This window comes from Papio anubis, chromosome 7, assembly GCF_008728515.1.
Source record: "Papio anubis isolate 15944 chromosome 7, Panubis1.0, whole genome shotgun sequence".
Taxonomy (NCBI): domain Eukaryota; kingdom Metazoa; phylum Chordata; class Mammalia; order Primates; family Cercopithecidae; genus Papio; species Papio anubis.
Window position 1 is genome coordinate 131513165 of NC_044982.1, and position 12320 is coordinate 131525484.

The following is a 12320-nucleotide window of genomic DNA, read 5'->3' on the forward strand; positions in this document are numbered from 1 at the left end:
CAACATTGGAGGGACATGACTTAATAGCAGCAGATGCAACAAAATGAAGAACCACATAAGCATGTGATCGTTCTTAACCTCTTAATATGAGCTAACATAGATTGCTTAAATATAGTGTTAAAAAGAGATGGTGAGGAGGACTCTCAAACTCATGTCATGAGACACAAATAAAGAAAGCAGGAATGGGCCAGCTGCAGTGGCTAACACCAGTAATCCCAGCTCTTTGTGAGGCCAAGGTGGGAAGATCGCCTGAGCCCAGGAGTTCAAGACCAGCCTGAGCAATATAGGGAGACCCCGTCTCTACAAAAGTTTTAAAAATTAGCTGGGTGTGGTGGCACATGCCTGTAGTCCTAGGTGTTTCAGCAGGCTAAGGCAGGAGGATTACTTGAGCCCAGGTTCCAGACTATAGTAAGCTGTGATTGTGCCACTGCATTCCAGCCTGGGTGACAGATCATGATCCATCTCTAAAAAGAAAAAAGGAAAGGAAGAAGAACAGAATTTCTGCTGCCATATGTGCTCATGAAAGTATTAAAGATTAGTGACCATTTTTCAAAAGTATTGATGATTAAAAATGTGATACTACACAGCCACTAAAGTGTCTTTTAACTCTTAGATTGTATGGATCTACATAATTATTAAAAAGCAGATAATGTGGCTGGGCACAGTGGCTCACACCTGTAATTCCAGCACTTTGAGAGGTCGAGGCGGGTGGATCACCTGAGGTCAGGAGTTCGAGACCAGCCTGGCCCACATGGTGAAACCCCGTCTCTACTAAACATACAAAAATTAGTCAGGCGTGGTGGTGCGCGCCTGTAATCCCAGCTACTCAGGAGGCTGAGGCATGAGAATCGCTTGAATGCGCGAGGCAGAGGTTGCAGTGAGCCGAGATCTCACCGCTGCACTCCAGCCTGGGCAAATAAGTGAGACTCCATCTCAGATAAAAAAAGAAAAAAGGCAGACAACGTGAGGGTGGAGAAAAAAAGAGAAAGTAGGTATGGGCTGAAAGCAGTGGTCTAATTGAATTCAAAACGTACTTATTCGGTGCGTTCTAAGTTAAGACATTGCTGAAGTTACTTTAAATTCAGAAGTGATGAAATTTTTAGGTTTGGATCGGTATCAGCAGGAAAATAACTTGTTTCCTTGGCCTTATTTTATAGTCTAGTCTCCTGAGACAAGATCTGGGGCTTGGGAGCCCAGCACAGCTATCTTCTTCAGGAAAACCTGGGACAGCATACTATTCATTCTCTGCTACAAGTTCCAGGAGGAGACCACTCCATGACTCTGCAGCACTTGGTGAGTGTATCACACAACAAATCCCATCCCACAAATAATGTTGTTGTTTTTTCCCCCCATAGTGTGTACTTCTGGCTGTGCTTTTTTTTTTTCTCCTGTTTGTTTATTTCGGACAGCATCCCACTCTGTTACCCATGCAGGAATGCAACAGCACAATCTTGGCTTACTGCATTCTCAACCACCTGTGCTCAAGCCATCCTCCCGCCTCAGCCTCCCAAGTAGCTGAGACTATAGGCACGTGCCACTCTGCTTGGCTAGTTTTTTCTTTTTTGTAGAGACAGGGTTTTGCCATGTTGCCCAGGCTGCTCTCGAACTCCTGAGCTCAAGTGATCTGCCCACCTCAGCCTCCCGTAGTGCTGGGATTACAGGTGTGAACCACCATGCCCAGCCCTGTCTGTGCTTTTAATTAGAAGAGAGTTGGATTCTTGGGTGTCATGTTGATGTCAGGGCTTAATTGCACAAAAATAATACATCCATTAGATATTTAATAAAAGAAATTATCAAAATTCTTACTTTTACAAATACATTATAAGTTTTTAATGAAAGGTTTGACCATGAATAATTTTGGATGGCTATTCATTTGTAAGCCATAATTTTAACAAGTTTCAAACGGCCAGTTTAATGCTCTTGCTTGGTTCTCATATGAGCAACTAAGTAGTGAAAAATGAGACTTAACTAGTTTTCCTCCTTGTTATTAGAAATTCATGTTCTAATGTTAATAACTTATTCTTTACCAAAAATCATATAACGAAATTTCCAAGGTGGTTTTATGTACATTCTCATCTTATCAATTCACCAATCCTGCTAGTCAGTTGCTATAAATAGATTTAACATAAAAACTGAGGGTCAAAAGGGAGGGCAGGCACATTCATATAATTAGTACTTAGGATAAAATTTTAAGATTTTCTAACTCCAGGTTCATTGTCTTTTGCATATTACTTGCTTCTACACTCCACTTCCTTTTTAATTGAGGTAAAATTTACCATATTAAATTGTACAGTTAGGTAGCATATACTACATTCACTACATTGTGTTGCTATCCCCCCTATCTAGTTCTGAAACGTTATTGCAAAAGGAAACTGTATATGAAGCATTCAAACCCAATTATTTTTTCATTAGCTTCCTTCTTTTATGTCTTATACGTAGCCTAACCAGGCCAGTCTATTTTGTGTTGCTGCTTACAGCAAGCCTTAGGTGTTCCTTGATGCTTTATCCAAACTGTGTTTAAATGTCAGAATTTTTGGTGATTTCTACCAAAAATCTTTTAAACAAGAAAATTAAAGCTGCAAAGCATTCTTAAATTAAAAGTGGGCCAGCTTCTAATATATAGTCCACCAAAAGATTATGTCATAGTTTTTTATTGCACAGGCATTTGTTGACTGCTTCATATTTATGTATCTACTTTCTATTAATCTGTGTTTTGGTGAAATATTCCTGGTCTCTGGGTCTAGGGTCTGCTTGTGAGTATAAACTGGCACTATGATAGATCATCATATTCAGCATAGAGAACTCTGATTAGATGTATCCACTTCTCAGTATTATGGATGATTTAGTATGTGCACTATTAAGTCAGCCCAGGTAATTTAGACCAGTACGCTTTTTGTTATTAAAGAAAGGATAAATTGTAAATGCATTTTTCCATCTCCAATCTTGTTTCCTACCTAATGAGTTATTCAGAATAGGAACATTCATTGGAGTCTAGATGTGTCAGTGTTACTCTAGAAAAATAACTTGTTAGTGTGCTGTATGAGTATATACTGTGACAAGAAGCACTTAATACAAGCTAACACACTATTAAGTTCAGGGGGAAAATTAATTATTGAAATAACTAGGAAAGAGGGGAGTAAATTTCAGAAAAATCCAGACTTAAAATTCAGGTTTTCTATAAATTAAAACTTGTATCTTCTTCATTTTAATTTTGATTATGATGATAGACACTATTGATTGTCTCCTCCATGCCAGGAGTGTTGCTGTACACATTACATTTTTACAAAACCTCTATGAGGTTGTAATGTTAACTTCATGTTACAAATGAGGAACCAAGACCCAGAGAAGCTAAATAACTTGGCCAAGGCTGAGTTGGGATATGGTAGTTCTTGATGCCCAGAGAGGCCCACCCATTTCCTGTGTAAATGTCATTTAGTGTGTTCTTATTACATTCTTTATGGCTATTTCTCAGTGTTAGCCGCTCTTTCTTAGCATTGCAGTTATTGATAAAAATCTCAGAGTTTAAAAGGACTCTTGAGATGATCTGCATCAACCTCAGCATCTTCACAAAGTATTTAGATGCTTTAGGAAATCAACATGCTGCACAACAGTTTCTAATTACCCAATTTATAATCATTTTCCCCCACATTTTAATGGAAACCTAATAATAATGGCTAAAATGTGTTAAGTCTCTCGCTCTTGTTAGGCACTCCCCTAAGCGTCTTTCATGTATTATCACAATACATGAAATACACAAAAGGATGTGTTACCCCCTTTTTACATGGAGGTAACTGAAGCTCAAAGACGGTTAAGTAACTAGTTGCTATATGATGGAGCTGAAATTAGAATCCAGCCAGCTTACTCTCTTTTATTTTATTTTATTCTATTTTATTCTATTTATGTATTTTTCTTTTTTGAGACAGAGTTTCGCTCTTGTTCCCCAGGCTGGAGTACAATGACATGATCTCAGCTCACTGCAACCTCTGCCTCCCGGGCTCAAGCGATTCTTCTGCCTCAGCCTCCTGAGTAGCTGAGATTACAGGCACACGACACAGTGCCTGGCTAATTTTTGTATTTTTAGTAGAGAAGGGGTTTCACCATGTTGGCCAGGCTGGTCTCAAACTCCTGACCTCAAGTGATCTGCCTGCTTTGGCCTCCCAAAGTGCTAGGATTACAGGCATGAGCCACCGCGCCCAGCCATCTCTTAGCTGTTATATTTTGCAACCTCCCAGAAGTGATTGGTGAATCCCAGGCTCTCATGATTTTAAATCAGACATTTTGTATTTGATTGTGTAGTGGTAGGTAACCAAATACAAAAGAAAAATTTCTTTTCACATGGCAGCGGAAAAACTGGCCTAAACAAATCTTTTGCTAATAGTGACCTCTAAGTAGAATGATAGGCTCTAAACTGGTAGGGGCAGTTCAGTTGACTGTTTTCGTACAAAGAATGTGACTTTTGTTCAAGGGAATGCTATATTAGTTGTGAGTATTTGGGGTTTTACAAATATAGAGTGTGCCAGATGTTGTTCATCTTTGGCACTTCTGTTTTAAGGGAAATATAGGCTTGCCTCTTGGGGTAGGAAATGAATGCTTCCCCCTTCGCTATTGTGTACAGTTTTCTTCATATGCTATGTATAAAGTTGCCTTTTTAAAAAGCTTTGCAGCCTCCTGGGATATTCACTGTAGAGAATTCCCAGCCCAAAGTTAAATGGGTTAAGCTGGGGCCAGGCATGGTGGCTCATGCCTATAATCCCAGCATTTTTGGAGGCCAAGGCCCGAGGATCACTTGAGGCCAGGAGTTCAAAACCAGCCTGGGAAACATAGTGAAACACTTCTCTACAAAAAAAAAAAAAAAAAAAAAAAAAATTAATTAGCTGGGTGCAGTGCACACACCTGTAGTCTAGCTACTCAGGAGACCAGGGCAGGGGAATTGCTTGAGCCCAGGAAATCAAGGCTGCGGTGAGCTGTGCTCATACCACTGTACTCCAGCCTAGCCAACAGAGCAAGACCCTGTCTCTGAAAAACAAATGGGTTAAACTGCATGTTTTATTGTATGGTGTCATTTATGGACCAGGAAAGTATAATCCCAGCACTTTGGGAGGCCAAGGCCAGAGAATCACTTGAGGCCACCTCTGCATCCATAGGTTTCTCATCTGCGGATTCAGCCAACCACAGATAGAAAAAAAACTTTATAATGGGTGATTCAGTCTGTACTGAACATGTATAGACTTAAGTTTTTTTTGTTATTATTCCCTGAACAATACAGTATAACTATTTACATAGCATTTTCATAGTATTAGGTATTATGCATAATAATGTAGAGATGATTTAAAGTAAATAAGAGGATGTATGTAGGTTATATGCAAATACTACACCATTTTATTTAAAGGACTTGAGCATCTGTGGATTTTGGTATCCTCAGGGATTCTGGAACCAATCCCACTGATACTGAGGAATGATTGTGCTGTGATTGTTTAATTCCCATTTTTACAGCTTTCAAAAGTATACATCAGCTTCTTCATGTGTTCCTAATAATGAGCTCCTCAGAAAATCCTGAATCTGATGCATTTTTTGTGTAAGCCTGGAATGCTGCGTTTATCACTTTGTTTTACAGTAAATAAGATGAACAAGTTTTATATTTTACATATAAGTAAAATTAACACATCAAGTGAGACTGGTTACATATGAAATACTCATGTTTTCGTTTATATTGATAAATTCTAAGAAAGAAATATACTTTCTCTGTCAGGTTATTTCCTGGAAATATAAACATTCAAGGACAAATTTTACAATAATTAATGCTGTAGTTGTGGTTATAGCAACATGTTAAAAGTAAATGTGTCTAATACTGAATGACATTGCATTTGTCAGTGCCCATATTTAATATTTTAAAAATCTATAGGATAGCAAGCATGGCATTAGCTCTCAGTTTTTAAAATATGCTTTTAAGCCTAATTCTCAATGTGATGCAGACACTAAATGTGACTCTGCTAAGGAGTCATATTATCAACATGACCTGTTACACTAAGTGCCCCTCTACAAATGAAACTCTGAAGTACCTAGTATAGTACCTGGCACAGAACAGCTTCTTTTTTTTTTTATTTTGAGACGGGGTTTCTCTCTTGTTGCCCAGGCTGGAGTGCAATAGTGCCATCTTGGCTCACTGCAACCTCCATCTCCTGGGTTCAAGTGATTCTCCTGCCTCAGCCTCCCGAGTAGCTGGGATTACAGGCACCTGCCACCAGGCCCAGTTAATTTTTTTGTATTTTTAGTAGAGAAGAGGTTTCGCCATGTTGGCCAGGCTCCTCTCAAACTCCTGACCTCAGGTGATCCGCCTACCTTGGCTTCCCAAAGTGCTGGGATTACAGGCCTGAGCCACCACGTCCGGCAGAACAGTTTCTTAAGAAATTTTCATTCCTAGGCCTGGTGCGGTGGCTCACGCCTGTAATCCTAGCACTTTGGGAGGCCGAGGCGAGCAGATCACGAGGTCAGGAGATCGAGACCATCCTGGCTAACATGGTGAAACCCCGTCTTTACTAAAAATGCAAAAAATTAGCCAGGCGTGGTGGCAGGTGCCTGTAGTCCCAGCTACTTGGGAGGCTGAGACAGGAGAATGGCATGAACCCTGGAGGCGAAACTTGCAGTGAGCTGAGATCGCGCCACTGCACTCCAGCCTGGGCGACTAAGCAAGACTCCATCTCAAAAAAAAAAAAATAATTTTCATTCCTTTCCCTCGTACTAGTTCGTTGTTTTCTTTCTTGTATTAGTTCATTTGCTGTCATCTTCCCAAATTTATGGGGTATGTATTTTCAGAATGTATCACTTTTTTAGGAGAACATATTTTTTGCTGGGACTAGTTAAAAGGAATGAGGCCCTCATTACTGTATTTTGCTGCTTACTCCCAAATATTGGAAAACAAGAAAGACACTAGGGGAAAAGTTATTCTGTTCATTTGAAGTCTTAATTTCTTTCCAGTATAATATGCTGATGAAATGTATCGTTTTCCATTTGCAGATCCCTTGCAAGCAAAAAAAGTCAGAAAGGTGCCTCCTGGTTTGCCTTCTTCTGTAAGTACCTATCTTTTTTTAACTTGTTGGTAAACAAACTGATTTCAAGTGTTCAGTATTTCCTTGCTACATGGGTACATTCGGTTGATGCCAGTGGGCATACTTTACATAGTAATTGTTCAGTGCTTAACAAAATCATTGATTGAGGTAAATCCACATTTAATGTTTGGTTTTTAGATTTCTCTGGAATGATTTGTAGCTTACTCATATGCTCTTACTCCTTGTCCCTGTCATTTGAATTCCCCTCTTGGGAAGAGGACTAGGCCAGTAGCTGTCAAAGATGATCTCCTATACAGGTCTTTTGATGTTTAATTAGTCATTATGTTGCTGAACAGGAGGACAGACAGAGATTAATAGCTGAAAATCTTAGAAATTTACATTTGTAATAATCCCAATGGAGCTAAAGACATTAAGATTCGGACTACATGTTTGGCTCAGCTTGCCTCGGTAGGACTGAGGTTATTAATATGCATAAATCACAAAGTCAGATGTTCATTGTGAAGCCCTTGTGGGTTTTAAAGCCTTCATTAAGCCTTTCCTAACTTCAGCCTAGCATCAAGAAAGCTTTCAAGCAACTAGTTTGTTGATCCCTCTTTGCTCAAAAATGTATCCTTTGAGAATAAAGGGCTTTGATGAAGAAGGTTGGAAAGGTTTGGTGGAACAATCATTAATGGCCATGATAATCTAATACTGTAGGGGCAATTGTGCTATTAAATATACTTTATTCTTTAAAGAAGTAAAAGTACTTGTAAATGAACCTGCACCATAAATCTACCTACAATTTTTAAATCTCTGGTGCAAGAAAGGAAGTGTTTTTTTCTTCTCCCTTTGCTTAGAACAAATGGGGCATGAGGCTGTTGGATTGAGGCCCCAGTGCCTTGTAGGGTACATCTTTTTGTTGTGTAAATGGATGTTGGGCTTTTATTTGGCAGTACTTAACACATGGGCGCAGGTGCTGCCGGATGAGTCAGCTCATCGAAGTATAGACTGAATGGAATATCCGGCTTGGCAAGTAGTAATCTAGAAGGAGCAGCATGGGTCTGAGCTTTTTATTTTTTATTAAGGCTAAAGTAGAGATACCATCTTTTCGGTTGTTTGCCTTCCTTCTTTTCTGTGTTCTTCCCCCGCCTTCTCTACCGTGTGATACATGAAAAGTCGAATTTGAAATCCTCTTTGTAACTCAGTTCCAGATGGATCTGAGTTTTATGCAGCCTAGGGCAGCTGTGCTCTGAACCTGCAGCCTACCTGGAAGGTTGGCTTGCAGCTGCAGGCATTCTTAAAAAGCTTTTGCTTGCATAAGCACTTGGGCCCACTAGAGGCTGAATAGCTGCTTGATAAACAAAATGAACACAATGCCTCAAATCATTATTCCCGAAGACAGGAATTTTTTTCAGCAGCGGCTAAAAATAGTTGGGCAATTTACATTTTAACAGTTGTGTGCTATGCAGGGGTAGGTGATTCAACAGTATAACAGATGATTTCTGTTAAATTAACAGAAAATCATATTAAAACTGACAGTACTGCTAAAACATGTAACAGTGCAATTTTCTTGTAATTTATTACTATAATTCGATGAAAGTAATAAAAGTTAAATTGCACATTAATATTTAGTAGAACTATACAGGTTAAAAAAACAGATTAGTGAATGAAAAATTCATCTCATTTCTTAACCTGACATTAAGAAACAGTGTATTTTCAGTGTTCCATAGTCCTTTGATTTTTAAAGCAAAATGGACAGAACAGCCTGGAAAGAGAGTAGACACTGGAGGTCACCAGCATTTCTTACATTTGTAATCATAATAACATTCATTACTTGGAGGTAGTGAATAGTTACCTCTGTAACTATGCATTCTTTGTAGATAGTTCTCTGTATTGTCTCAGGTATCTGTAACAAGTCACTGAATTCTGATGAAACCTTGATTTCTTTGAGAACCATTAGGAAATTTTGCAAGCCAAGCCTACTTATATATTGTATTTTACTAGCTATATTAGTGTACATTAAATGTTATTAAGGACGTATAAATAATTCATTTTAATTAATTGAAAATATGTTTTAGATAAAATGCTATGTTGAAACCTCAGGGCCTTTTTGTTTTATTTTGTTTTTTTGAGGCAGGATCTCACTCTGTCACACAGGCTGGAGAGCAGTGACACAATCACTGCAAACTGCAGCCTTGACCTCCGTGGCTCAAGCGACCCTCCCACCTCATTCTCCCACGTAGCTGGGACTGCAGGGACTGGCCACCATGGCTGGCTTTTTTTTTTTTTTTTTTTTTTTTGGTATTGATGAGGAGCTCTCTCTCCAGTCCAAGGTGGTCTCGAACTCCTGGGCTCTGTGCTCGTCTTGCCACAGCCTCTAAAGTGCTGGGATTGTAGGTGTGAGCCACCACACCTGGCTGAAATAAATCTCAAGTATTTACAAAAGAAAACAACAAAACCTTAAAGACAGATACTTTTCCCACTTCTAGGATTAACTGTGAAAGATTTTAAAAGAAAGTATTTTAATAAATAATGACAAAATAAGTCCTAAGAACACTTAAGATTATACTGTTTACCTTCTCCAGATCTAAAATGGAATTTTAAGTTGTGATTTCCTGTTTCAGAGCATTTATTGAAAAATACGCAAACTATAAACTTTTGACATGTAAACTGTAAGAAAAATTGAGTATAAAAATGAAAATTGACTATGTATATTTTATTTTATGATGATTTGACTATTATACTTTCCAAACCATATTGGAAATTTGGCAGTAACATTCAGGATTTCATCAGTTTGCTGCTTGTTCATTCTATCTTTAATCTGTAAAATATGTGTTACTTTTTCTAAAACAGTGAAAGGACTAGGTTGGTATTGCTGATACTGATACAAAAAATAATAGGCAGAGTTACTTAGCATGCAGAGCATTGATAATCTGTATAATTTGATCATGGAGCATTGATGAGAGACTTTTTTTTTTTTTTTTGTAAACTGATTTATATTTAGGTATCGTAAGTACATACCTCAGCTTCTCTTTTCCTCTCTCCAGAACAACTGAATAGTAACTTTTGCTTGTGGATGAAGGTCTAACTAGGGCGTATTAAATATCATTAGAGCAGTATAGGCAGTAACATTAAGTGAATGGTTCACCCAAATCTGCCCAGCTCAGTCACTGATTGGCTGTATAGCCTTAGACTAGTCAGCCCTTAGGATGTCTGGAGTGGGAAATTTGAAGTTCCTTTCAGGTCTAAAATGCTACATACTTACAGTTTTAAAACTGATACGCTCAATAAATAACCAAAAAAAAATAGTGAGCATGGTTTTCTTCCTCCTGATGAAGAAGTGATGTTTTTTAAGCACATGAGATTCTCCACTTGCTTCTCTAGACAGATTTAAAGATTGGGAAAAGTGGAATTTTGTAGCAGCAACAGTAGAATAATGCTTGGACATTGAGAATTCAAACATATACAAACACCATAATTGTCTTCAGGGACTTCACTATCTTATACGAGAAACAGGCATTCAGGAAATTAATTATATTGCAGTGAAGCAAGTAAGGGTGTGTACCAAGTGCTCTGGTGACATGGGGTAGGTAGAACTAACCCTACTATAGTGGCTTCAGGAAGAGTTGACCTTTAAGTTGTGTCTGGAAAGATGCGTAGCAGCTCATCTGTTAGAGAAGGAGAGAATGAACCAGACAGGTAAAATGCATAGAGGTGTGAAAAAATAAACACATGTTGAGGTCACATCTAAAAGTACAATGTTACTAGATTCTATACAAGTTGCAACCTTTGTAATTTTCCTGTAGCAAACCCACTCTTCTACTCCAGAGATAGACTGAGTTGGGGAACACATGAAATCAGTACAGATATGAGAAGAGATAAGTTGTCATAGCAGTCTACCCTGGATAAACACCTCAACTATTCTGGCCAAGAGATAATGGAAGGCATTTATAATTGTTAAAGTTTTATCTGGGAGTTTCCAAAGGCATGGGTGGTACTTTGGCTTTGCAGGGTGTTTTCCTTCCCTTTTAGGGTTCTTAAACCTCCCCTCCCATTCTCTAACTGCCAACTCTTGTCTTTGTTCTTTGCATGTACATCAGCTGTTTTTCATCTGTATCAGATCTTTACTAAGATACAAAGTTCAAGGGAATTTTGAATCTCTGGGTGGGGATTTGGAGCAGGATTTTTTCCTGGTAATTTGTGAGGGAAAAAAAAAAGGAAACATTTGTAATGTATTTGTTAGCATCCTTTACAGCCTCAGTGTCACTGTGTTAGTGGTGCAACACTTCATGTGTGAGGAACTTTGTTAACCATTACCCATATCCTAATCTTCAACCTTTTGCCAAACAACTATAACTAATATTCCCTACTTACAAGTAAGAAAATTAAGACTCAAAAACATAAATTAACTTGCCAAAAATCACACATAGGGCCAAGATTACAACCTAACTTAATATCAAACACCATTTTATTTTTGAGTGTTAAAATCTGATTATTTAATACCTTGGTTTATTCAGAAAATATCTTGCTTAGTATATTAAATTAAAACAAATTTATTCTGTCAAGTATGTTTTTACTGATCAAATTTATTTTCATTTGGCTTTGTTGTTTAAGGGCCTACAGTAGTAGAAAACCACAGACTTCCCAATGAAGCATATAATGGATTTTATTTATCTGCCCTCAGCTTTTTTTTTTTTTTTTTTTTTTTTTTGAGATGGAGTCTTGCTCTGTCACCCAGGCTGTAGTGCAGTGGCATGATCTCAGCTCACTGCAAGCTGCGCCTCCCAGGTTCACGCCATTCTCCTGCCTCAGCCTCCCGAGTAGCTGGGACTACGGGTGCCCGCCACCACACCCGGCTAATTTTTTGTATTTTTAGTGGAGATGTGAGATAGCCAGGATGATCTCCATCTCCTGACCTCGTGATCCACCCGCCTCAGCCTCCCGAAGTGCTGGGATTACAGGCGTGAGCCACTGCGCGCAGCCTGCCCTTAGCTTTTTATTTTATAACCTTGGAGAAGTTGCTTTTGTGAACCTCCGATTTCTATTTGTAAAAGGGGATGATAATTCCTATCGTAGATGTTATTGTGAGAGTATTATGTACCTACTATATGTGTGGTGTATCCTAGATATTCGGTACATGTTTCTTCATTATTATAGCTAGTTCATACCACTACAGCCTGAAATTTAAAGAAGTTTAGCATTTCATTTTTACCAAATTTGGATGAAAAGCAAACAAAAAAATTTGAAGATATAAAAAAGGATAAGTCTTATAGT

At 38.5% G+C, this 12320-nt stretch overlaps 1 protein-coding gene across 5 annotated transcripts in view; it reads left to right on the forward strand.

Moving 5' to 3' along the window:
• The window catches only part of LOC116268515 (transcription factor 12), a 254290-nt gene that overhangs the window by 153018 nt on the left and 88952 nt on the right, over nucleotides 1-12320 (forward strand). For all 5 annotated transcript variants that reach the window (XM_031668626.1, XM_031668625.1, XM_031668629.1 and 2 more), the window contains exons 5-6: nucleotides 1158-1293; nucleotides 7015-7067. In XM_031668626.1, the coding sequence (XP_031524486.1) occupies nucleotides 1158-1293; nucleotides 7015-7067 (189 nt within the window). The remainder of the gene's footprint in view (nucleotides 1-1157; nucleotides 1294-7014; nucleotides 7068-12320) is intronic.